Here is a 27,466-nt window from a genome sequence, read left to right on the forward strand (position 1 = left end):
AATATGACCAAAACTAATTGGAATTGTATTCAAAAGACTATGACTAAAATTAAATTAAATAATTGCTGTCAAAATTAACCCTGCTGGACATTCTCAACCTGTGGGCCGGCACAGTCGTTAATTTGGTCAGAAGTTGAAAGTTATAAGAGTATATAAGAGTATATACTGTACAGAAAAAACAATAATCTTATCAAGGGAATAAACTATTTCAGGCCAGCAGTTTGAATGTTTGGATTAACAGAAATCACACATCACACGCACGCACGCAGAAAAACTGATGTTGTTGACACATTGAAAAGTTTTCAAATCCATGAAATAGGTCTTCACTGCACCATATTCAGTGGTGGCTGCATATTGCAAGCTGCATGCATAAAGGATAATTGATTACAATGCATATTTCCTTGTGAGTGGTCATTGAACTGTCACCAGGAACATAATTGTATTCAGTTCGCTTTGGAACTGCTGGAGACATTTCTATGGCACTGCACAATCAATGCACAAACAACAGGCCTTTGTCAGCATAACACTCTCAGCCCCATTTACCGACTATTAGGTTCCTGGTCAGCTCGATGGAAAAATGCCTCCTGTCGATGCCCTCATTCACAGCCACCGCACACAGCTCGAGATCTACTGATATAGTGATATACTATACCTGCAAATGGATATACTAGTATACTACTACTACTACTGTACATCACGGGCGATTAGAATCAGAATACGTTTTATCACAGGTTGCAAGGTGTAAATCAGTGGGTGCTCTCTCCGAGTTAGAAGATAAATGAACGCTGTGGATTTTAAAGGGAGTGTTCTACACTACCGTATTATAAGTTTGTATTCTTCATTCTCTTGGCGGACGGCGGCTCATGTCCAGGTGCCCCAGCACAGCCCTGCTGATCAAAGACGAGATGCGTAACGTCTTCTATGAGCTGGAGGACCCCCGTGACGTGCAGGACCGCTGTGTCATCAAAATCTACTGCAAGGAGCCCATTTATGGCACCTATCCAGGGCACCACCTCGCAAACGGAGACCTCCGGGTAAGTCGCTCCCTCTCTCGCACGCACGCACGCACGCACGCACGCACGCACGCACACGTGTCAGCATTTCCTTGCATGTACCTGTTTTTTTTTTATTGTATTTATCATCGATGGGGAATCCAGGCTAATAGAAACTGCAGGCAATGGGCCTCATGCGCCAACCGTTCTTAAGAAGTTCTTAAGAGGAAATTTGTTCTTAGACCCACTTAGGAAGTTTTTAAGAAGGTTTTGGGATCCCTCAATCTTTTCTTAGCTGTGATTTGTTCGTAGGTAAGAACAGAATCTACGCACACTGTGGAGCACTCTTAGGGTACCTTTTTCGTTCTTAAGTGCAATCTGAAAACATAAAGGGAAAACAGCGCCATCTGCATGATGCTCAAAGTTTGGTCTGAGGACCTCAAGGGGTCCTTGAGGAAGTTCCAGGCAGTCCACAGCAAAATATGGAACATTTTACCACTTTAATCCCATTTTATACTTTGAAAATAGCCAATCCACAAGCTCACAGATGCGTCCCATTACTGCCCATTTTGAGCTTGTAGATCAGCTACATTTTGATAAATCTTCAAAACATTTCCCTAGCAGAAAATATTTTCATATGGGGGTCTGCAGAATGCATGTCAATTTGGGGGTCCTTGACATGAAAATGTTTGAGAACCACTGGTTTAGAGTTCACAACCCAACCCAACGCACCATACCCACCACATAACCCCCACCCCATGCACCCACCATCATCCCCCCCCCAAGTTGACTATTGTGAGATAAATAATGAAATACATTCATGATTATTGAAAATATTGAAATTTTCTGTTCACTTCAGTACCTCCACAGTATTATTGGAGTCTGGTGTTCCACCATATTTAGACTTTAGTTTAGGTATTCTTGACTTCACTCAACTTTATTTCTATGTGTGAGGTCCTGTGATTTCTGTGTGCTGCAATCACACACAGGTGTGACTGCAGGCAAGGCCATGGAGTCATGCAAAACCACACCCACCTGGGTGAACACAGGTAGGAAAGTGAATTCCCAATGCCTTATATGGGATTGGTGGGGCGGTTCCCTATGGTAATTAGGATGTTAATTATGATATGTGGGGAGTCTACCTATGATCATTTGAATGAACTGGCACACCCCTTCAAGTTACGAGGATTTGGATTCATCATCATAAGAACATGCTTACGAACAATTCTGCCTACTTAAGAACGTTTCATGAATCTGACTGGACTTCTCTTAGGAATTCACTTAGGAAGAAATGTAAGAGGAAAAGTTAGGAACTTATTGGCGCATGAGGCCCAATGTATTCCTAAAAAGTTGCAATGCGATAATGGAAGCTGTATATTAAAAAAAAAAAAAAAGATTATTAGACGATTAAATGAAAATTAAACGATGATGAGACACAGACTGAGTAAACAAAAATGATATGAAGATATGTTGAAAAGAGGTGCTTTGACATTTTGTCAAAGCACTTTGATGTAAACAAAGAGCAGAGATCTCAAGATTTGTTCGTAGGTAAGAACAGAATCTACGCACACTGTAGAGCACTCTTAGGGTGCCTTTTTCGTTCTTAAGTGCAATCTGAAAACATAAAGGAAAAACAGCGCCATCTGCATGATGCTCAAAGTTTGGTCTGAGGACCTCAAGGGGTCCTTGAGGAAGTTCCAGGCAGTCCACAGCAAAATATGGAACATTTTACCACTTTAATCCCATTTTATACTTGAAAATACTGAAAATAGTCAATCTACAAGCTCACAAACGCGTCCCATTACTGCCCATTTTGAGCTTGTAGATCGGCTATTTTCGAATATTTTCATATGGGGGTCTGCAGAATGCATGTCAATTTGGGGGTCCTTGACATGAAAATGTTTGAGAACCACTGGTTTAGAGTTTACAACCCAACCCAAACAAATGCACCATACCCACCACATAACCCCCCCCCCATTTCTATGTGTGAGGTCCTGTGATTTCTGCTGCAATCACACACAGGTGTGACTGCAGGCAAGGCCATGGAGTCATGCAAAACCACACCCACCTGGGTGAACACAGGTAGGAAAGTGAATTCCCAATGCCTTATATGGGATTGGTGGGGCGGTTCCCTATGGTAATTAGGATGCTAATTAGGATATATGGGAGGTCTACCTATGATAATTTGAATGAACTGGCACACCCCTTGAACTGGCACACCCCTTCAAGTTACGAGGATTTGGATTCATCATCATAAGAACATGCTTACGAACAATTCTGCCTACTTAAGAACGTTTCATGAATCTGACTGGACTTCTCTTAGGAATTCACTTAGGAAGAAATGTAAGAGGAAAAGTTAGGAACTTATTGGCGCATGAGGCCCAATATTCTAGGTGGTGATGGTTATACTTTATGTATCATTATGAGAAGTATGTTAGACATTGTACTCTGACACAGATGGGTGGTAAGGTAGTTCTGCCAACGGGCACAGGGATCAGAGAGTGTAGCCGCAGCGAGCATTAAACACTTTAGTTCTCCGAGGACTTTGTTCGTTTCAGCAAAATAAAGTTTGAGTTAGAAGAGGCGTATGCTGCAGGCTTAACAGCAGTGGTTCTAAAACTTTTTAATTTCAAGGACAACCATAACTCTGAGAGTGTAAACATTTGTACACTCAGATTTACAGAACTGTAAGGGCTCATTTTGACCCCCCCCCCCCCCCCCCCAAGGGACCCTGATGGTCAAAGCTTGTTCTGAAACATTGTTGTACAGTATACTATTTGCAGCCATTTAAGCCACCAGGGTTTACAGTATCAACAAAGTTATCCTAATCTGTGACAGACAGATTCGGGAATGGAATAAGATTTAAGTGATTCATAATTGATAAATAGCAAACTACCAAAGTGGAATTCGGCACTATTCCTTCCATGCCAATGTTCATGTTTATATTGATAACTTGGTTGTTCACAAAAACACGCCATGTCTGATCATAAATTAAGCACTCTCCGTGAAACAGTTGGTGTGAATGAGTAATGGAATACTGCACACAGGCACTGGTTCTCTTGGACCAATGCCAGGCCTTCACATCGATGCCGCTGCTGACTGGGCTTCTATGATGACTCATTTGTTGACACAAGTGTAAATAATAACCCTTGCCTCATGGATTGCCAACACTGGCTCATGTATATAACAGCCTTTTTAATAAAAAGGTCATGTTGTAAAGTGAAATATAGTAAGGGAGAAAATGAGTGGGAGTTTGTCAGTTCATAAAAAGTCAGTTCATATAAGTGTGTTTGATATGTGTGGTTGAAATTCATGTTTGATGCTATATACTGTATGTCCATGAGCGTGTTTTGATTATTCATTAATTAATTAACTGTTGTGTTTAAGGAAAACATAACAGTGTGCAGCTGTGTTGTAATACTAGCATTCATAGTTACATGTGGGTGTATAGCTGCCTGCAACAGAATGCGACCTCACACCTCTCTGGCCCAATATTAGAACATTATTGTCTCCACCAGGCCGAAGGCATGGGGAGAGAGTATGTTTTGCACTCCGTCCGTGTGTGTGTGTGTGCGTGTGTGCGTCCGTCCTTCCTTCCGTCCTTCCTTCCGTCCGTCTGTTACCAGCTAATCTCCGGCACCGTTAACCCGGTCGATGCCACACTTTGCACACACACTCCCTGGATGCCAACGATGAACCTCTGCCCCACATTTTCCAGAACAGCCTGTTATAGCGCCACCATGAGGCAGCTTTTCACATTTTTACCTAAAACTGCACCGATCTGCGTGAAACGTTGCATGCACACTCCCTAGAGGCTAAGGACAAACCTTTTTGGATATTACTCCTCCAGATTCTGTCCAAAAATCTCACAAATCGTTACACAGTATCTCTATGGTCATGTGCTCAAGTCGGATCTGTCCGATATTTCATATTCCATCCTAATTGGCTATAATTGGCTTTCATAGTTTGCAAGATTGCCCCGTTTTGAACAAAAGCCTCAAATCATGAACGCAGCATGCAATTTACATGAAATCTTTCACACATTTTCTTACTAGGCTGAGGAATATATCCCACCCTTTTCACATTGGCCTGTTATAGCGCCACCAACAGGTTGATTTTTGCAAAACACATTTTTGGAACAAAATGCCTCAAATCATCCAATTGCCATCAAAGGCGTATGAAGAAATGGCACCCTTTTCACATTGGCCTATTATAGCGCCACCAGGAGGCCACAACCTGACCTGCCCTGGTGGAGACCTGTGCCCAGAAGGGCACTTTTTCTAGTTAGAGTATGTTTTGCACTCCGTCCGTCCGTCCGTCCGTGTGTCCGTGTGCCCGTCCGTCCGTTACCAGCTAATCTCTGGCCCGTTAACCCGGTTGATGCCGAACTTTGCACAATTAGGATGGAATATAAAATATCGGACAGATCCGTCTTGAACACATGACTATAGACTAGAGATAGTGTGTAAGGATTTGCAGGATTTTTGGACAGAATCTGGAGGAGTAATATCAAAAAATTTGTTTTTCAAAAGTCGGCCTCCTGGTGGCGCTATAACAGGCCGTTCTGGAAAGTGTGGTGCAGAGGTTCATTGTTGGCATCCAGGGAGTGTGCGTGCAAAATTTGGCACCACCCGGGTTAACGGTGCCGGAGATTAGCTGGTAACAGACGGACGGACGCACACACACACACACGGACGGACTCACACACTGACGGAGTGCAAAACATACTCTCTTCCCATTCCTTCGGCCTGGTGGAGACAATTATTGATTTCTTTAGTAAGTAGCCATGAAACAAGCAGGATAATAAGGAAAAAAACGGTCATTCAGGGTGATTCAAGAGCCCTCTAAGATATTTATTTCTCAATAACTTACATAACTACCGTTTACATTTATGTGGGACAAAATATGTGCCAGAATGTAAGCTGGTTCAGAGGAAAAAAACACTGTCCATGTCCCTCTATTTTGCAGTGCTGGTTTTCTATTTAAAATCCATGTTGAATTCTATTGTACATTGCACTGTGGATTATCCCCAAAAAAGGTGCCGTGAGAAGATGAGTTACTGAGTGTTGCATTTGTAGAATAAAAGACAGAAATGAAAAATGCAAAACAGCATATCCAAAAGAGAGGATGGGCGAGAAATTAGGAGGAGGCAGTAGAAGGGCTTTGACACATCTGCCAATTTTGTGTATGTGTGGACCCCCTGGTGTGTGTGTGTGTGTGTGTGTGTGTGTGTGTGTGTGTGTGTGTGTGTGTGTGTGTGTGTGTGTGCGTGCGCGTGCGCGTGTGCGTGCGTGTGCGTGCGGTTCCAGACCGATAGGAGGAGGCTATTTGGACAGTAGAGACGTGATGATCACGGATGCTGCGTATATCCGCAGGGTGGGCGAATTTGGGTCATAAGAATTTACATATTAATTCATAGCGGGTCGGTTGTGGGCGAGTGAAATAATACATAACAAGGAAAATATTAATTTGTGTCTCTTCTTCCGATTCTTCTGTGAATTCCAAGATCACCAGCCAATTATGCTCGTCCGCTGTCCTGCAAACATTACATGTCTGTCTACAACAGGGGAGGCTTATTACATTGTAATGGCACAGCAGCACACCATCCCACAGATGTCATGTCCATCTCATGCTCTGTGCAGGAGAGCACACAGTGTGCATCTAATGTTAATGTTCTATGTTCGTCTACACATTCGTCTACACATCAGTATTTCAGCTTGTACACACATACAGTAGTATATATGTTTACCAGAAGAGGTGATCGCTTCATCATGGTTTCCCCCTCTTTCATCCCCAACCAAGCATGAGACATGCACATCATTGGTTCCCGTGAGATTTGATTAGGCCACGTTTGCCAGATTTGTCCATTGCGTTCGCAAATGGAGTGGGGAACGAAGCTTCCCCTTGGGTCCATTTGGTATTTCAGATTTTTTCAGATTTACGTTCAACAAAGCTGCCTACTGTGCAAAAACGGATGTTTGCATTTATCTATATCTCAGAGAAATAATTCATTTGGGCAGATGATTTATTTGAACACACAAATTCAGATGACGTCTCAGAGCCCTTCCGCGCATATCTAATGGACAGTGTGGGTCGTAGGGTGGAGGCAGGAGGAGAGTGAAGGGAGTGGGCGAGTTGACACTTGGAAGGCCTTTTGGAGATGGAAAGATGTAGAGATGGTCCATCCCCATTAGAGACTTCGCTGTAGATATGGAGGTGTTGCTAAGATACAAGATGGAAGATGATTGCACAATCATTAGTCTGCCACGAGGGAATCCTCAGTGTGCTGAGAGAGAGGGGGAGAGAGAATGACAGTTAGGGATTCAAGTTTAAACCCTATTCTTAGTTGACTGGATTCCCAAGAGCCCCCAAGAACCCCCTCCTGTGTTCGCTCTACACTAAATGTCTTCGCCACAATAGCACATCTACAAGCTTACAACGTGTTGAGGACCACATTTTAGCCGCAGAATAGGCATGTTAGGGTTCAAGTGGTTAGGTTGGGGCGGCAGTAGCCTGAGCTAACGCTAGACATTTCTGGCCTAGATGGGAGGGCCGCGGCTCAGATTTGCGCACACCCTGGATTGGTTCACCGATCTGTCCGTCAGCCCCGGTCCCCCCCCCCCAGTGCAGCACTGTTTGTGTCGACCAGAAGCAGAAACCACTGGTTGCTGGAGTATACCATTCTAACGGACTGTCAAAGTTATTTCCACAGAGTCGGCACACGTTGGTTTTTTTCTTAGGCGGTGTGGTGGGTTCTTCAGCCATTCTCCTAATTTTCCTCGCATAGCCTCGTTTGAAGTTCCACTGGTAATGATTTCCTCACGGTGTTATTTTGAGGGGTGCACACCGCTCAGAGCCCTGACTCCCACGTTTAGGCCAGTGCAGCCCATGCGGAAATCCAGGCTTTCATTTTTCGCGCAGACGAAATGAAAGCCTGGGTATCGAGGCTAGGGCGGCAGTGGCTCAGGGGTAGAGTGGCTGGTAGAGTGGCCGGATGGGAACCACAAGGTTCCCTGTTCGATCCCGGGATCCACCTGAGTTAGTGTGGCTAGTGTCAAAGTGTCCTTGAGCAAGACTCTGAACCCTTAATTACTCCCAATGTACAGGTTGTTGCCTTGCATGGTTTCCTCCATCATCATCAGTGTATGAATGTGTGCGTGAATGGGTGAATGTAATGCACATCTACAGTATGTAAAGCGCTTTGGATGAAAAATATATATAAATGCACCATTTACCATTTAGGTTGAAATGTGTGTGCGTGGGCTGTCTTCAGTTGAAAGAAAGTTGCATGTGACATTCACACTGTAATCTTTTCTTCTTTGTGTTTTTCCTCTCTCTCCCAACTCTTGGGCTGGTATGGTAAAAGAAAAAGAAAAGAACTTAGAATTTAATCGATTTCAAATATAGGCGCTATGTTCTGTCATTGTCCATGATTCTGAGACTGAATGCAGTAAATAAATATAGTAGAAAAGTATCATTGAAAAGAATTTGAATTCCTGGAACTAATTGTGAGGGAAAAGCTTCCCTTTGTGCTGGAGAGGACACTGGAGCAGCACAGACATTTCAAGGTGCATTTTTAGGTGCTAGTATACAAGAAAACGACTAACGTGTCGACCTTGCGGTCTTCATCAGAGTCATTTTCGTGTATACTAGCACTATAGCTCCAGTGTCCTCTCATCCTTCTGCATCTGTTGTCCTTGTTCCTGTGATGCACTGGAGCCAGCCGCTCCAGGCTTAACCCATTTTGACCTGAGATCAGATTCTAAAAATGACTTCTACATCCTGACAGTTTTGTGAAAAAGCTATGTTTCTATGTCGTTCTTCGATTTTTCATAAATAGCAGACCTACAAGCTCGTAGCGCGCCACTCGGTGGCGCGCTATGAGCTTGTAGATCTGCTATTTTTAAATAGCTAAAGCATAACATAATGCTAACACCAAAAGGGGTTCTGCCCAGAATGGGTTAAGGCGCGTTGGTAGATTCCCTTTATTCTAGTATTGTTTTAACTCAATTTAGTGGTTCATTTCTTTTCATTTGGACTTGACATGACAGATAAAGTGAGGGATTTGATATTTTAACATTACTGCACGTTCATATGATAGATGGACTTTCATATCAATGAGTTATCGACATGATTTAACAACATTGCTGATTTAGCAACAGTGGGTAGTCTAATGGAGGGCAAAGCCTGCCATTATTATTTTAATAATTACATGCCGTTTCCAGTTCTGATGATTTATCGTAAATCAATTAACCCATTTAGACCTGACGTCGAAATAAAAAAAAGTCTTCTGAAAGAATATATATTCAAAGATTTGTGCCACATTTTCACGATTTTTCAAAAATAGCAGACCTACAAGCTCGTAGATCTTGTAGGTCTGCTATTTTTCAATAGCTGAAGTATAACATAATGCTTAGTTAAAACACCAAAAGGGGTTCCCGTCCCGAATGGGTTAAAATCAATTCAAACTGCTGCAATTTAAATCGATATAATAAAAATGTATTGCGATGCAAACAACAGTAAGAAAAAGAAGAAGAAAATACAGGATATTTTAAGAGTAAATAGTTTTCAGTTATTTGTTACTGTATTGTAAAGAGGATAAGAGAAAACACACTATTCAAAAAATACTGGATTTGTGTAGGAGAAATGATACAAAAAATACTGTATAATATCATTTTGTTTAAAAATATCACACCCGTGTGAAGTGAGGGGCGCTCTTATCATCATACATCATCATAGCGCTCTTATGAGCATCATCTCATACTGGCCAATCAGAATGCCTGTTGCCTGTGATTGGTTAGCTGATTTGCTCGTTTACATATGACGTAAATTTTCCCTTCAATGTCAATGGCGTTTAATGTTTTGATGTTTAATTTACGTCATATTTAGCAGAATTTTTATCCATTTTGTCAATGGCAAATATTGGGGACAAAAGCTGCTTATAGAAGGGGCTAGCGCCCCTTAAAAATCACACTTGTGTGAAGTGAGGGGCGCTCTTATCATCATACATCATCATACATCAGCCAATCAAATCATCACGTGCTACCCACAAAGCTGTGCATAGGAGGGGCCAGCGCCCCTCAAAAGTCGTGAAAAATCATATTGTGAATCTACTAATGTGATTCGAATCATATCGTGAGTTGAATGAATTGTTGCATGCCTAGTTGTGACTTTAAGGTAAATGATAGTTCAGAATAGATTGAATAGATTCACGAATAGATTGAACAAATATACTGTAGAATGAGAATACAAGTGTGCATATAATGTTTTATCTTGGCATTCGGCATGTCAGCGAATGACATGTGGGTCTTCCATAACACTGTATACACCCACATAGTAATGCAGCGTATTAACCCCTCGATTATATCTGACTGAACTAACTCTGCAAGCTACGTATCATATATGCACATATACAGTAATGCTCACATATACAGTAACGCTCATTTTGACCAACATCTGATTGCGTGTGTTGTTCTTGAGCTCTCTTGCAAAGTCCCCCATGAGGGCTGCAACAAAGGTTGGATACAACATGCTTTATTTGGGAAAAAGGCCACGCTCTTTATTTCAACTCTCATTTCCTCATCCAATCAACAGAGAGAGATGGTCTACGCACCCCAAGAGTCCCCTTCCAACCGGCGCCTCAGCAACCCGCCCATGTCCTCGCAGCACTCCGTCTCGTCTGCCTCGCCCCCACAGGGCTCGCCGTCCCGGACCCGCCTCCTCTACGGTGGAGGACGACCCTCCTCCTATGCCGGTCCCCCGCACCACCCGCACCACACCCACTCCCTGCCCCACCCACACTCCCACCACTCCTCCCCGCATCATCACCAGCAGCAGCAGCAGCCGCTGCACCAGCCCCACCCCCACGCCCAGCCCGCCTTCTGCGCCTCCCCCAGCGCCATCCTGGAGCGCCGCGACGTCAAGCCCGACGAGGAGGTGGGCGGCGGCTCCAGGAGCGTGGTGCTGCTGCGCGGGGATGACCGTGGGGGAGGGGCCATCTACGCCGACCCCTACAGCCTGGGCCCAGATCCGAGCCGGCTGAGCATGGCCGTGGGCCCGCACTCCCCTCTCCCGGCCAGAGCGGATCCCTATGGGTCCCTTTACCGCCGCGGAGGGGGAGGGGGAGGAGGCGCCGGGTCGGTGCGTTCCCTCACCTCGTACTCGGCGGCCGCACTGCAAGGAGAGCTGATGGACAGTGGAGTCCTCTACAGGCAAAGCGGACAATTATACAACGACACCTACACTGCCTCCATGTTGGCCATGGGGCTGCGCGTGCCACCGCATTCGTCCCCACAGAAAATCCCAGACATGAGGGACTCGTACTCGGGCACCATGCCTGGCCGGGGGTCTCCGGGAAGACAGAGTTTGCGTAGGGACTCTGTGACCTCGTCTGTGTTTGGGGACAGTCCCAAAGCCAGGGCACAGAGCGCCGGGTTGGGCCTGGGTTCTGAGCAGCTGTGCCTGATGGCTGGTCCCGGAGGGGAGCCTGGGAACACCGGAGCCTTCGGTTCTCCTCTGCTCGGGAATGAGACTGAGACCAGGTAGGACAAAAGCCCCCGGGAACAGCATTTATACTGTCCTTAATGCTTTATACTTTATAGTGTCCTTAATGCACTCTATAAAATATATAGTGCATAAAGGACACTAGAAAATAATGTTCTTAATGTGCTATATTTAGTCAATGTGGGCTATTTTCTCTGTTTCACTGAGCAGAGTCTGCAGAATTACTGTTAAAAGCAATTGAGAGAACACAGTGTGGAGTTTTTATTTTTTACCAAACAATAGAGCACCAAAGTCCTGATGTCACTCATCCCCTGGTTCCCGGAAGTAATTTCTCTATGGAGAATAACATTGGGTCATCTTAAAATCATCTAAATTGTGGTTCAAAAATAAACAAACTCTCTCAGCAAAAATGTAACTAATTCTGCAGCAGTAACATTAGTGTTTTCTCACAGTCAGTTGATTCTTCATATCCATATAATATGAGTGAAACGTAGTTTTCAAACACAGTTCTTATATGAGGCGATCTAAAATCCCCCTATGGGGATTACAATGCAAATAAAAAAGTACATGAACCCGTGGACTTAGCGCCCTCTACCGATATTGATGTCAGACTTTGGTGCTCTATATTGTATTAGTATACTGATTCATTGATGCTTCAAGATTGTAGTCGCTTTTTTCAAATCACTGTTAGATTCAGCCCTACAGTGCACTGCATTGTGTGTGTGTGTGTGTGTGTGTGTGTGTGTGTGTGTGCGTGTGTGCGTGCGTGCGTGCGTGTTTTAAGGGAGCGCATGGAAGCCATGGAGAAGCAGATAGCCAGTCTGACAGGACTGCTGCAGAGTGTGCTGAGCAGGGGTCCTGATGCAGACAGCCCGTAAGTAGACGCGCGCACACACGTAGGGTATGCACACAATCTGCTGGGCTGCTGGGCGAGCGCTGGCGCTTTGGAATGGGGGGTCAGATCAACATATCCGCCTGGGTGACAGCAGACTGCTGGGAGAGCGCTGGTGCTTTGGCATGGGGGGGTAAGATCTTAATTTTCAGGCCTGTTGAGAACTCTAGTTTTCGCCAGCTGCCGGGCGCGGCTTCACTAATAACTTTGGGGCAGGCCCGTCTAGAGTTTGAATGGACATCAAAGAGGAAGGATGGATGGGGAAGGATCAACATATGGAATGTCAGAACAGGTCAGCTCCATATATGGTTTGAGGTCAGATGTAGAGTTGCTGGCCAATATTGATGACATTAGGGATCTCCGTATATGTGCTTAATATGGTGACATCAGGGATCTCCATCCCTGATGATGTCAGGTGATGTCACGTGCTCCATCCCTGATGATGTCACGTGATGTCACATCCATGATTGCCTTATTGGCCCTGCACCCACTGTCGAGGTGCGTGTAAATAGGTATGCTCTGAACGTGATGTCACGTGCCCAACACACAAACTGACGGGAAATGCGTGATTCCATAATTAACTGCGACCTTCGGTTGCAATAAATCAGGCATGAATCCAAGCCTAACCGTTAAACCTAACCTCTTCTTTGCCAACCCTAACCCCTAAACCTAACCTGAATATTTTCCTAATTATAGGCCTAACTCCCCAAATCCTTTTTCTTCTCTTTCTTGTTTTTTAACATAAACATAATATAATAATTCATAACATAACATAACATAATTCTCTTTTGAGGACAAGGAAAATGGTCTTCACAATTGTCTATTTCTCAATATCTACTGTACTAGTGGGGACATCAAGTATATTACACACACACACACACACACACACACACACACACACACACACACACACACACACACTCGCATGCAGAGAAAGACACATCCCCAGACACACGCCGTACTGAGTGCACTGTGCAGACGCAATCGTTTTGATATTCCTTTGTGTACACATTTTGTACATGCAGGAATGAATGATCGACCACATTAAATATGCAACACTGTCGAGTAGTCACACATGCATACACACATACACTAAATCGTGTGCACGGTCATGCATGTGTAAATGCACCACAACACAATGGGAAGCGTACTCGCAAAGACATATGCACACGCACATGTATTATCACATGCACACACATACACACTCAGGGCAGTAAAGTAGATTGTGCACACCATACACAAAAACATCAATAGCCGTTGGCTAGCTAAGCAGGCACAGTATGCTATCTCTAAATGCTTTAACTGTGTCTCTTCTTGTAGAGAGAAGATTGAGTCAGCCAGCGACTGCTCAGGAACTGACAGTAAGTGTGTGTGTGTGTGTGTGTGTGTGTGTTGGGGGGTGGTGGGGGTTGGTATTATATTTTCTGTCACTGCCTCCCACTGCTGTCTGTTTGATATTCATGCAAATTATCTCTCCTCCCAAGAGCACAGTCCATTGCTTAAGCACTGCAATTTATTTTATTTTTTGCATAGTAATGATTAAAGTGCCTTTTTTTTCCCCTTCTTCGTGTGATGAACGTGCCTCACTTTTGCAAAACCCTCACACTGTTGTGCGTTGGCTTCTTAATGCTGCTGTGTTAACATGCTGCACATGCCTCTTGTTTTAGCTGGACGCTCTAAAAAAAAGAAAGGTAGCTATATGTGTCTCCAAGTCTCTGGTATCTGCTCTTAAGTATGCTCATTTACCCCCTGCCCCACACCACCACCATCCTATCTGTGTGTGTTTTCCCTTCCGATCCCCTTGTTTTGTTGTCTTTTAAGTCTGCCCGAAAACTGAAGAATGAATCTCAAAAGCTAAATATTTTTGTCTCAAGGGTATCCATGTTTTGCCTTTAAGTGTGTGGATTCTTCAGAATGAAGCATTAACTGTGTTAGTCCTAGCCTGGCTAATAAGCCAGACTCAAATCACACTGTCGTGTGGTATTTGAGTCTGGAGATGCTGTGTATGGATCTTGTTTCCCGGGGGGGGCGGGTTCAAACATTTTCTCTTTGACGCAATTGGTCAGAGCTACTGTCAGTCAAAGGTCTCAAGCATTGAACGTCACTGTACCAAAGCCCGCCCATATTGCATACCGTGTCCCGATTGGCCACACCAGTTCTCTGGTGTAGGAAATGGGCGTACAATTGAGCCTCTCCAGACCGTAATCCGCCGGCAGGCAATTTTTTTTTTGCCAACGGCTGATTCGGTCTGGCTTATTAGCCAGGCTATGTTAGTCCTCCTTTAGTCTCTTCATTTCCAAATGTATGATGCTGCAATACAGCCTATACTGTACACAGAGTTTGCTCTCTGTTGTGACGTCATATCATTTTATTCCTCAGTTTCATCAACACTTGTCTCACTGTCACAATGATGAAACAACACGTTTTCTTCAACTAGTCACAACAGCATTGGTTCATGCTGAGATCTGCCATTGTTTTGTTTTCTTTGTTGTGTTTGCTCACAGCTGTGATCAGGACATTCCCTCTGTTCACCACAACCGGTGAGGCAGCTGTAAGACATTTGGCTAAGGATGACTGCAGGGTTTCACAGAGGTGCTGCCTGCTGCGACTGTCGCATGCCCTTTCAAAGCACCCTTTTATAAATTAGCCACAGTCAAATAGCCCAGCTTCAACCCCTCCCACTATCTCCCCTCACCTGGTCAGCGTGCTTTTGACCTTTACTGTACCTTCAAGTGGATAATCTGCATCAACAACAGGGAGACATATTTTTTTAAATCTCCATTTCACTGAGGATTTAAATAATGAATAGTTGGAAGGTGTGCCTGGATGCTGCAGGGGTAAACGTTGAAGTTCCAGCCCACCACCATGTAGCGTGGCTGGTGACCACATTTCTCCACTGATACACACATGGTTGTCTACACCTCCCACATCACCAACTATTGGCACTACGAGACTACCATATGCACATGGGGAGAATGAGCAATGGCCTGGGGGGTGGGTTTTTAAATAAATGACACTTTCACTCTGGTGTCCCTGTCATTATACACAAAATTATTATTATTATTATTATTTTGAAATATAAGAAAATCAAATAGCAGAAGTATAAAATTGGTAGTAGCAACACAAACCCCAAACATCATAGCTTCAGCGGACCTGTAGTTTTATGGATGGATGGATGGATGGAATTTTATTTTGTCATTGGACACAAGTGTACAACGAAATTAATCTGTTGGCATCAATCCAAATGCAATACAAGAGGGTAATCATAATGCAAAAGTTTATGTACAGTCAGTAGGCCTTGTGAAAAGTGAAAGCATTCAACCAAAGTTAAATGTATTTACACTACTTCATTCAATCCAATGAGGATGAGTTGCTTTCTTCCGAGAAGGAGTGCTACTTTACTGTAGGCCTACCTCTACTTTCTGGTTTGAGATTGGGGCAGGATTGTCCTTGATGAAAGTAGTGTACTTACATGAACTCTAGCATTCCATTCCTGGGCAACGGCGTGTCATACTGTAGTAAGCAAACATTCAGGGAAAAGAGCAATGTACAAGCTCACAACATGTCACAAAGGCGACACTAGGGCATTAAGCAACTAGTCGACTAGTTTACTAGTCGACTAGTAAATCCACTAGTCGACCTTGTTGGTACTAGTTGACTAGTTGATAAGAAAAAAAAAAGAAAAGTTTATTTTTTTTATTTTTTCCCCGATTTTGTAGGCCTCAAGATCAGGTAGATTATAGTTATAGTCACCATGTACACAGTTTTTCAATGTACAAATATTTATTTCCCAAAAAAAAAAAATATATATATATTATTTTGTATTTTATTTTTTACATAATAGGTAGTTAAACAACTAGTCGACTAGTCGACTAGTAAACTAGGCAACTAGTCAACTAGTAAAAATGACTAGAAGTGAATGCCCTAGGCGACACATGGTATTGTACTGTACATCTGCTAGTTTTTAGATTTGGCGTGGAGGGAAAAAAGGAAGGGAACAAGTGTAACGAAATAGATAAAGGATTCATTGGGAACTTGCTGTTATTGATTGACTATAAGTTTCCCAATATCTGTCCCTCTTGTTATGCATGACTCCACACCCTTATTACTAGCACCAAGTGTTTTCATATCCTATGTCAATCCTGTTTTAAATATAGCAATGCTCTCTGGGGACACTCTATTGTTGGATGCTGGAATTCAACCGGAATACAGCTTTTCTTTGACTGTGTTTATCCCGGAAGCCTTGCCATGTTGTGTTTCATTGTTCAGCCTACCCTATGTGTGTGTAAGAGGCTGTAGTCGCTTCTCCTGACTTAAAGATAGAACTTGTCCTGGATTGCTGATGTTTAATTAGTTATAGTGACTTAGTGAGCTAAAATAATAAAATAATGAACGGGCGGCATCACTCCGTTATAAATAAAAGTGAGTGCACTGCAAAAAATAAGAAAAACAAACAAACATTTGTGACAGATAATGTTGCTGAATCTTATTTCTTATCTTTTTTAACATTTTTTGGGGGTAGACAGGTCTATGGGTATACTGGATTAATTTAGTTCAGTTCTTCGGGACAAATTCAATCAATTACCGTGTGGCCCCGACTGACCCAACTCAAAACAAAACAACTGGCAGAACAGTGAACCTATACATCCTGCTTTGTGAATCATGCAGCTCTGACACCATCTGCTCCCCTGGCCCTGATGCCACCCCCGCCCTCAGGAGCCAGCCAGACGGTCACGGTGTCCCGCCCCCAGATGCAGCAACATCTCCAGAGCCTCCAGCAGAACACCAATGCACTGCGCAAACAGCTCTCACAGCTGCGCAACATGCAGGTGTGTGTGTACCTTACGTATGTAGCAGTGAGTCTGTGGAAGGTGGTTGCCTGCATGGACACTGCTTTTAAATATGGCTGTGTTTAAATACAGTATCTGTATCAGTATCTAAATAAATACAGGTACACATGAATAGTCTGTTGAATTTTCATATAATTTTGAAAAATGTATACAGTATTAATATAAGTTACAGAGCCCTCTCGTGTGTGTGTGTGTGTGTGTGTGTGTGTGTGTGTGTGTGTGTGTGTGTGTGTGTGTGTGTGTGTGTGTGTGTGTGTGTGTGTGTGTGTGTGTGTGTGTGTGTGCGTGTGTGTGCACGTGTGCGTGTGCGTGTGCGTGCGCGCATGACCTGGTCTCTGGTCATATCCGTTCAGCCTAATTGTCTGACTGTACCTTGTGCTGTTTACATTTCTGACTAATAAAGTATTCAATCAATCAATGGTTCAGCTGGAGAACCAGGACTCGGTGCTGTCCCTGCTGAGGCAGACGGAGTCGGAGCTCAGCCTGATGATGCTGGATGCCACGCGCACCCAGGAGGATCCTCTCCAGAGACAGCGCCTCCTGGTGGAGGAGGAGAGACTCAAGTACCTCAACCAAGAGGAGCTACTCATCCAGCAGCTGCAGTGAGTTCAGAAACGAACATCACCGTGGCAACATCAAAGGGCATTATGAAGGGATCTGCACAGGGGGTTGAGTCATACTGACAACTTGTACTGTACTTTAACACAAAACACATAGACAGCTCAAAGGCAATACTCGACACAGAAACCATTTTCACCTTTACGTCACAATCAAATTGGGGTTTAGCAAAATGACCACTGTGCGATCGATTATGGATCATCTTATATAAAGTACAGAAAAGACAGACATGGTTTCCATCGAGCAGCTTCGACAATGTTCAAGTTCTGAGGTAAATGTCATAACACCGGCAGAGATTTAGACAGAGTGAGTTGAGACAAGTAAAAAGAAAAATCATTTTTTGGATTGTCCATGGATGGATGTGAACCTACTGTAATGGATTGTTTCTTTCAGTGACCTGGAGAGGTCTGTGGAGGAGCTACAGAAGAACTCATCGATCAACCACGGCCTGGTCACCGAGCAGGATGTGGAGCAGAAGACCAAGGAGCTGAGGATGCTGGGAGAGACCCTCACCGATCTTAAGTGTAGGTGCTTTGGTGTTGGTCTCGTTTTCACCGTGTCAATTCTGTTTGCATGTGTGGTCGTCTGACATACTAGAAACTAGAGCTCTTCATGGGCCCCCCGATTCCGAAAATAGAGGACCTGTGTTTTATCGTAATCACTTGGGGCTGGGTCGGAATCGGCCATATCTTCCTTCAAAACCACCTGTCTGCAATTTGCAACTAGCTTGCCAAAATAAATTAACCCCACTGTTTTTCTGTAAATAGACTGACTTGTATTGCGCCTAGTATTGATGATTTCTTATGTAGTATAAGTCTTTATATGTCTTGAATTAAATACACAGGACCACAATGGAAACAAGCGCTCGGGCTTGTCTGTACATCTGTACTTTTTGCAAACTGTTATACAGTGTATAAGTATTAATTAATTCAAAAGTATTTCAATCAATCAATCCTCCACCTATGCATTACATCAGAGAGGTCAGAGCACAGGTTCAGCCACAGTGTTGCATCCCTGAAGCTCAAGCACAGTATGTGTGATTGTGTGGGCACGGTAGCTGTATAGTACCAGCAACACTATAATCACCAGTTTTACAGCTGGAATACCCAACATCTTCTGTGTAGGAGATCAAACCAAACTAGCTACCTTTGAGTTACTGGCCGACCTCCCTTATGTCAAAGCAAACTCGGAAAGTAAAATACTAACTTAATCCAAATGATTTAATGCTTTGACGTACTGTAGACGGGTTGAGGCTTCAGCTTTTTCATCATCAGAGGATGTTGCAAATCTCGGGTTGTTCCTAGTGCGATTACCGCGATAAAATGTAATAAATATTCATGACTTTTCGATGACTTTGATTCATATTCATAAAAATGTTAGAACTTTGGCTGTCTCGTCACTTGGGCCTGTAATTTTCCTCCCTCGAACAGCATGAATATTTATATTTAGTACATTAGCTGACCTTGTAGTGTCTCACATGAGAATGTTGGATTTCCAGGCGGACTAATCTGTTTTCATTGCCAGCTACATAGACACAGGTGTGAATGCAGTTGTGTTGTGTATTAGGCAGCGTGACACGGAAATCTGGTTATCCTTCGCTCCGGGTACCAGCCCCAGGGGCTGGGTGGTTGACAAAGGCTACAACTGGGCACAGCAGGGGGTTGTGGGGTATGGTGACAATGTACATGTAAACAAATGCTTGTTACATCTTTTACAAGCAAGCAGATCGTGCCCATAAATAAACAAACACTGCCTTCGGATTGCTCAATAACAATAACGCCTCCAAATCTGCAAAACAGTACATTATACACTCACTCGTTCCTCTCTTCACACATATATAAACATGCATACACAATACAATAATTTGAGGTAAAGAGAAAAAGATGCGTGTGTATGCATCCTTGTCTATTTGCGCCAATACCTTGACGTTACCGCTGCTCTGTGTATCTGTATCTTTCCCTTTCTCTTAGATAGAGCTATACATCCTTTACCAGTATGACAGGAAAATCCAATTTCTTCAATAACATATACAACAGTATCTGTACCGTGTCATCCTGTTTTAGGCTCCTGTGCTATACTCTCCCTCCCTTCTCCCTTCCATCTGTTTGTATCTCATCATCTCAATGCATCCCCTGAACTGCCGCTTCATATCTGTGTCAGTGCATGTGTCTGTCTTCCTGTCTCTTTGTTTCTACTACCCTCACTGTCGACGACTGTACAGTGCCCCCCTTACCCCTCGTCCTCTTGAGTCTTTGCTTTCCTCTCTGTTTCTCTCCCTCCCTCTTTGACATTTTCTCTACCCTCAACAGACCAGTTTCCCAGCCTGCAGAGTAAGATGCGGGTGGTGCTGAGGGTGGAGGTTGAGGCTGTTAAGTTCCTGAAGGACGGGCCCCACCGCCTGGACGCTCTGCTCAAGCGCTGCAACACAATGACTGACGCGCTCACCTCACTGCGCAGGTATACACACCAAATGCTCCCTTGTTACACCTCAGTTATCTCCCGCATTTATACGGTACGTTTGCTGAAAATCTTCTGTTTAAATATTACTCATGTGAATTGTGAGCGCCCCGTCTCGTGTTACATCTGAATCAGATGGTGAAATATTAGATTACAGGTCTATCCTCAAGCCAGTTTCAAGTCACAAGCTGATTTTCATAGCGTACTGAAATTTGCTGAATCTAATGGCAACCTCGCAAATCGAACCAACCACGGTATGCATTGGAAAATGGTTGTAGTAATGTCAAGTATACCGTGAGTCATAGCCAGGGGGCTCAACATGCCAGACCAAGATTTTTAGCCTTTTACAGCATCAGGCTGTGTGAATACAGATCATTATGATAAATCAATCCCACCTACCTCTGTGCTATTGGATTATAGCCTGGGTTCCAGTCTGATTTGCTGCGTTCCGTTGATTTGTTTTGTCACTCGCTACTTCTGGCCAGCAGGCAGCAGACTCATATTTCATAACGTCACCTGTTATGTGCTGATACATCATTAGTCAGCGCCAACGGTTTTACTGAATCAAAACCTCTCTCACTAATTTGATTCAGTAGTCCACTGTCTGATTCAGTAGCACAAAAAGAAAAGTAGTGTGGGGAGAGTTTAGTGAATGATAAGGGGATGTTGCAGGGCAACAGCAGTAGCTGCGCAGTGCACATTGATACAACGTCAAACTGATGTTTTTGTTCCAACCCGCACCACAGACCAATCAGAGGGGGGTGCACACGCAGATACGACACACCAGAGGTCCGACATGTGGAAATCACCCGTCGCTCCCGACATGCGTTGCGCCATGCTTGCGGTTAGGTTTAGATTAGGGTTTTGGGTAGGGTGTCGGTCTAATGACAGCCGGACAAATAGTATGTCGGAACTAAAGCCTGTACCCCGATCAGAAGCCACGGGTCGATTTCTACCTTGGAGATAGGACCCTTTCCAGACTGAGTAGCGGAGTGAAAAATCAGATTCATGAATCGCAGCGATTCAGGATGGAACCCACGCTAATTGGATTATGAGATAAATTCCACTTTTGAGTTGCACAAGTGGGAGGCCTGTTTCCATCATTAGTTGTTCAAACAAAATGGAACACAACTTTAAAAGGCCAATGACTTACAGGTGCAGGGTGCTAAGCCATACATCGTAGTGCAGAACAAAAAAGCAGGAAATCAAAATGAAGTAATAAACGTAAGGTGTATATTCAACTCCAATTCACGTTCATGTCATCCCATCCCATAGCAAGCAGGTACTTTTGTACTTTTTTCAGAGCAGTTCCTTCTAACTCTCGAGTATACCTTTCATGTTGTCCTGTTATGTGGTCAGTGTAAGTTTTGTCCCCTGTATGTTCAGACACGTCACCGAGGGCATGTGGAAGGGCCCAGAGGACCTCCTCAGCCAGCCAGCCAAGAGGACCGAGGACCTAGATATCCTTAACAGTCCGCCCCTCAATCTCAGCGATCTGAGCGTTGCTGCCGGCCTGGCCAACTGGATGCCTGGGTTGGGTATCGTTGATGCAGACACATTGTGTCCCGACCAGGATATCCAGTCCAACTTCAGGACTCGGATGTTGGACGAACTACCAAGTCGCCGTCCCGCTGACAAGTCTGTGTCAGCCGAAGTCAGACTGGTAACTCGTACAACTTTATGTGATGTCTTTTATCCTTTTGTCATTTTTACAGTTTGTGTAAATTGTCATGCTATTCTTAGCAATCTCCTATGTCCAGCTTTGAAGGTCTGTGTAAACACAAACATTGAAGACAAAAGTGTGTAAACACAAACATTGAAGACAAAAGCGAGGACGCAAATTGTGATTGGCCAGAATGAAATGATGTGTGATGACGTATGATGATAAGTCACACAGGTGTGATTTGTTTTGTTCTACTTTCCATTCATGGTACATGGGTGTGTCTAACTGCTAAGCTACACCAGGCTTTTCTCACGTGTTTTATCCTGCGCGTGCGTTTAATTTAGGTCCAGTCCTATTTAAAAAACGCACGCGCGGGCCGCACGTTTAGGGTAAACGCGCGAGAAAAGCCTGGTGTAGCTTGGCCGTAAGTGTGTGCACATGCATTCATGCATGTGTTTTTACAAAAGTCAAAATTAGCATGTATGTGCGCGATGTTTTTGTGTTGCACAACTGATCCGAGGCTCAGTGCACATTATTCAATCTGATGTAAATATGTGCGACTTAGCAGATGTCTCCTTTCAAGCTGCTTTCACAGACGCATCTGTATGTAGTTAAGGATCTCATTCAGACCCCGTGCACATACTAGCTAGAGTTATCCCTGCGTTTGCCATGCAGCCTGGCACAGTGTGTGTGTGTGTGTGTGCACACATGTGTGAGTTAGGTCTGCATCTGCACAACTCAATTTCAACCAATTTAATTTCCGCACGAATGTACAGGCGTGTTTGCGAGGCGAGCCACATAAATGTCTGCGTACATTTCATTGGGCACGGGTCGGTGTCGGCTCCACGTGTTCACATCCATCATTTGTGTCATAAACTGACAGTCAATCGATCTAAATGGCTTGTGCACTGTAGTATGTATTTACGGTACTGTTCACTCCAGGCGGCGGAGCGCGACTGGGAAGAGAAGCGCGCCAGCCTGACCCAATTCAGCGCCCAGGACATCAACCGGCTGCTGGAGGAGACGCAGGCCGAGCTGATGAAGGCCATCCCGGATCTGGATTTTGCCGCCAAGCACATAAACAAGCCAGCGGTGCCCCCCAAACCCCAGATGACCACTCCTATCGCCGGCACCACGCCCTCCTCTCCTGCCACTGGGACAACAGTTGGCGCAGCGGCCACAGCCGCCACAACCACTACCACAAGCAGTATTACTAGTAACAACAGTGGGGACCAACATCCAGGCAAGGTACAGATGGCCGCGCAGAAGCTGAACTGCCTGGAGGGCACTGGCTCGCGTCGCGGGTCAGGTGAGTTGCGTTGCTTTGTTCAAATACGCACCAGATTGTGTTGATTCCATGCACTGATTGCTCATTGTAATTGTTTTCAGCTGCCTATTATTGTCAGTTGGCATTCGGTTGGTCTAGCTAGGTTGCCAACGTATTAATTTGAGAGTTACATTGTGGAACAAGTGTTCAGAAAGCAGGTTCACAGGTTTTAGATGGCCTCTGAAGGTATGGACTAACATTGACATTAGCACTGGCACTTACTCTGGTCATTGTTTTCCCATATGTTTTATATATCTTGAAATATTTCACTTTTTTAATTAACCCTGAGGATAGTGCAGTGCACTCGCTATAAAGTGCACTGCAAGTGCTGAACGTTGCTCATTGTTGTATATTGTCCTGTTTATCAGTTGAGAGTTTCTTAACTATCCCTGAGGATACTGCGGTATATCCAGTCTATAAAGCTCACCCTCCATAACGTTTTTAAGTGCACAGTTGAACGATGCTCATTGTTGTATATGGTCCTGTTTCTTAGAAGAGAGTTTTTAAATTAGCCCTCAGGATACTGCGGCATACCCTCTATAAGGTTTACCCTATATAACATTTTTTAAGTTGACTGTTGAACTCTGCTCATATTATCACATTTCTCCGTATCATCATTTATACAATTGCTGATCACTTATGTTTGTATTATATTTTTGTTACTACATAAACCCTATTCTGTGCAGAACATTCTGCGAAAATGTCCTAACTACAAGGTCACAACACGTTGTGTTGCAACACATTGTGATCATGTAGATTGGCTATTTATGCCAAAAACATTTTGTGTAGATGGAAGAAAAGATGGCAGCTAGTATAGACCACTGTCCCCTCGGAGGACTCAGGTCAATGGAATATATAGTGTTTAAGTGATTACGTTCTATTAATAAACACTTATTTTACTGCCTAGATGTAATTTGGGTGTTTGTCATGTGTTGTCATAGTGTCATCACTACAGTACTGTCATTGTACGACTTGTTAGTGCTAATTACGGAGCAGCTGTTCAGTTTGCAGATCTGTTGTTGTTGCTGCATATTTCCAGCGGAGCTCACGGTGGCGAGATACCGCACAGAGAAGCCCTCCAAATCGCCACCGCCCCCACCTCCTCGACGAAGCTTCCCATCAGCTCATGGCATGACTACCAACAGCACAGGGCAGGTCATCATGACCACTAAGAAGGTGGGATACTGACAGCTGTGTCAGTTGGGTGTTTCCTAAACTTTACTCAAGTTAGACAAAGTTGTGTGAGTGAGGGAGAAACTTAGTTCCTCAGCTGCTCTCCCTCCAAGCAAAGAAATAATCACCAACTAAAATGTTACCTGCATGTCAAACCCAACAAGTAAGGTTAAAAGGTAACATTTTGGGACAACAGACTGAAGTGATTATTCCATCTCTGTTTTTCCTGTAGGCAGAGGAGGATGCTGACATGCCAAAAACCATGGTGAAATTAAGGCGCACTCCCTCCGACACGCCCCGCCCTGCCTCCACGCCACCTGTCATCGCAGCGTCGGGCATCAAAGACGAGGATGACGAAGAGAGGATCATTGCTGAGCTAGAGGTGTACCATTCTACCTGTGTTGTGTAATCGTTAGTCTAAAATGCATGTTGTTACATTTGCGATGAATGCATTGTGTCATGTCAAGGTGATAATGTTTGTTTGCGGTACTCTCCCATGCAACGACCGCCTACCTCACAGATCTTTGAGAGAACCCCTGTAAAAGATTCCCTTTGTCATAGCCTGTTGAGGCCCATCCCTACCCCTCGTTGCACCATTGGGTCTTTGGGAAGAAAGGTAAACGCTTCCACCACCCAACCCCTCTGCCTTTGCCACGCTTGTGGACTTTCTTAGATCTCTGTCCATTCCTGTCCTTGCAACCTTCCTTTTGCCCCACTTTCTGCACGGCCGAGAACCACTTCTGTGAGTGTCAACTGCTTCTATTCAGGACAGGTTGTTACAGAGAAGAAGTATGCCTCTGAGAGTGAAGTAGAGTGACCTTTATATCGCAAGACTCGCAATATGCTTTTGATGGTTCAGTCACAAATAGTGACTCGGTCAATGTTGCACGTCAAACTGAAATACAATGTTTATCCGTCATTTTATGGGGAACATCATCAAATACTCTTTGGCTTCCTGAGGATGAGTAATACTGGTGCCTGTGGATTCGAGCTTACCAAACACACAATTGCAGCAGAATAAATTAGTGCCTATTTATAGCACTTGGCTGACAACAAGGTGACAATAAACATTTAAATACATCAGTGCTCTGTTGACCTTAATCTGAATGACAGAACATAATTCAGTTTACAGTTCATGAATGAATGGATAGAGAACAGGGCAGTGCTAGGTTGGATGTGGAATTCATCATCCATATCACTCATTAATATTTGATAAACTATGGTGAGGGTTATAGCATGCATGATAGCAGTGAGATATATTATGGTTGCAGGAGGACATTGTACTACAGTTGGAGGCCATCGATATTGTCCCTTATCATTTGACCCATTTAGGCCTGACCTCAAAACTTTTAAAAATCCTTCTAAATCCTGAAAAAATCCTTCTAAATTTTCACGATTTTTCAAAAATAGCAGACCTACAAGCTCGTAGCGCGCCAGAGCTTGTAGATCTGCTATTTTTCAATAGCTAAATTATAACATAATGTTTAAAACACCAAAATGGGTTCCCGCCCAAAATGGGTTAACTGTCCTTTTGCGCAGATCACGCAAACCTCAGCAAAAAGAAAAGGACAATATCGATGGCCTCCAACTGTATGTGACCAGTGGTGAACAGATACAGAGTGCCATGAGTTCTTCTGAATTTCCCTTTTTAACATCACTAACAATTCTTCTCTACTTTCAATTTCCTTCTTCTGCTGGTGGCTTCTTAAGAGTCTAATTATTCTTGAAAGCTTTAAACACTTATTTTTTGTGTGTTTTTTTTTTTAATTGATTGGGACATTTGCCCTGAAACCTGGTTTGATTTTCCCAATTAACTAATTATTTAATACACCATACTAAACTCACCATGACATGTTATGAATGGTCTGATTTGACATGAGTGTTTAAATAGCTTGAAACATGCCACATGCTGCTATGGGAGTCAGCTAATCTGGGCTAATCTGAGTAATTAATGAGAAAATTAGATGTATTACGCAACCACCATGATTCTCTGCTCTGGGGACACATTGGCAAAAACAACTCCTAATGCTCATTTTAAAACCAGGTCTGAAAATCGTAGGTGGTTTTAGGTAATTATTTTTCTCACCCGTTTCACTTGCAAGACATAATTTTGCCTGGAAGCGGTTGTTGATGTTGCAGCAGGAATAAAGAGCATGTTTTCTGAAGGCAATATGCTGAAGGTGACAGCAGATGCCTATACAGCAGCTAATGCAGGATGATATTGGCTGCTGAAGTGGCATACGGTATGCTGAGTTCTCCCACACTGTAATATAGCTTTAAAATATGTTGGTATTGTGTGCAATTCATGAATACCCAGTTGGAAAAACAAAACAAAAAAACAGGCAAGAATACATTTAGATTGACTGCTGAGACTAATACCTTCCATTACCATGAAATAGTTCTTTCAATTTCCACCAAGTCATACCTGTTTTCTCAATCCCTCTGCAGAGTGCCAGCAACTCCCCCGGCCCAGTCAAGGGACCCCAGCCTACTGTGGCAGCCAGGCTCAAACACCTCCAACAGGGCAGCCTGGAGAGACCCAAGAACCGCAAGCAGAGAGAGGATTTCCCTAAGATCCAGGGCCAGCAGCAGGTGTTTCACTTCTAGAAGGGCCACATCTAGAGGATTTCCAGGGCCAGCAGCAGGTATTTCACTTCTAGAAGGGCCACATCTAGAGGATTTCCCTAAGATCCAGGGCCAGCAGCAGGTGTTTCACTTCTAGAAGGGCCACATCTAGAGGATTTCCCTAAGATCCAGGGCCAGCAGCAGGTGTTTCACTTCTAGAAGGGCCACATCTAGAGGATTTCCCTAAGATCCAGGGCCAGCAGCAGGTGTTTCACTTCTAGAAGGGCCACATCTAGAGGATTTCCCTAAGATCCAGGGCCAGCAGCAGGTGTTTCACTTCTAGAAGGGCCACATCTGACACTGGCATCCAGACGCAACGACATTCCCATGATGCACCTCTGTGGGACCAACTCCACGGCAGTCTCT

General features: G+C 44.0%; 1 protein-coding gene across 1 annotated transcript in view; it reads left to right on the plus strand.

Annotated features, from left to right (window-relative positions):
* The window catches only part of LOC306914941 (SRC kinase signaling inhibitor 1-like), a gene marked incomplete at its 3' end in the record, with an annotated part of 65,864 nt that extends 38,782 nt beyond the window's left edge, over positions 1-27,082 (plus strand). Inside the window, exons 5-19 of the mRNA XM_079492179.1 lie at positions 872-1,034; positions 10,587-11,533; positions 12,280-12,369; positions 13,708-13,748; positions 14,055-14,078; positions 17,056-17,216; positions 17,664-17,839; positions 18,249-18,379; positions 20,165-20,312; positions 21,699-21,975; positions 22,918-23,284; positions 24,342-24,478; positions 24,708-24,857; positions 24,996-25,091; positions 26,924-27,082. Of these exons, the coding sequence (XP_079348305.1) occupies positions 872-1,034; positions 10,587-11,533; positions 12,280-12,369; positions 13,708-13,748; positions 14,055-14,078; positions 17,056-17,216; positions 17,664-17,839; positions 18,249-18,379; positions 20,165-20,312; positions 21,699-21,975; positions 22,918-23,284; positions 24,342-24,478; positions 24,708-24,857; positions 24,996-25,091; positions 26,924-27,082 (3,067 nt within the window). The remainder of the gene's footprint in view (positions 1-871; positions 1,035-10,586; positions 11,534-12,279; positions 12,370-13,707; positions 13,749-14,054; positions 14,079-17,055; positions 17,217-17,663; positions 17,840-18,248; positions 18,380-20,164; positions 20,313-21,698; positions 21,976-22,917; positions 23,285-24,341; positions 24,479-24,707; positions 24,858-24,995; positions 25,092-26,923) is intronic.
* Between the last annotated feature and the right edge of the window lie 384 nt (positions 27,083-27,466).

The sequence above is a fragment of the Electrona antarctica genome (assembly GCF_951216825.1).
Source record: "Electrona antarctica genome assembly, chromosome: 22".
Lineage (NCBI taxonomy): Eukaryota > Metazoa > Chordata > Actinopteri > Myctophiformes > Myctophidae > Electrona > Electrona antarctica.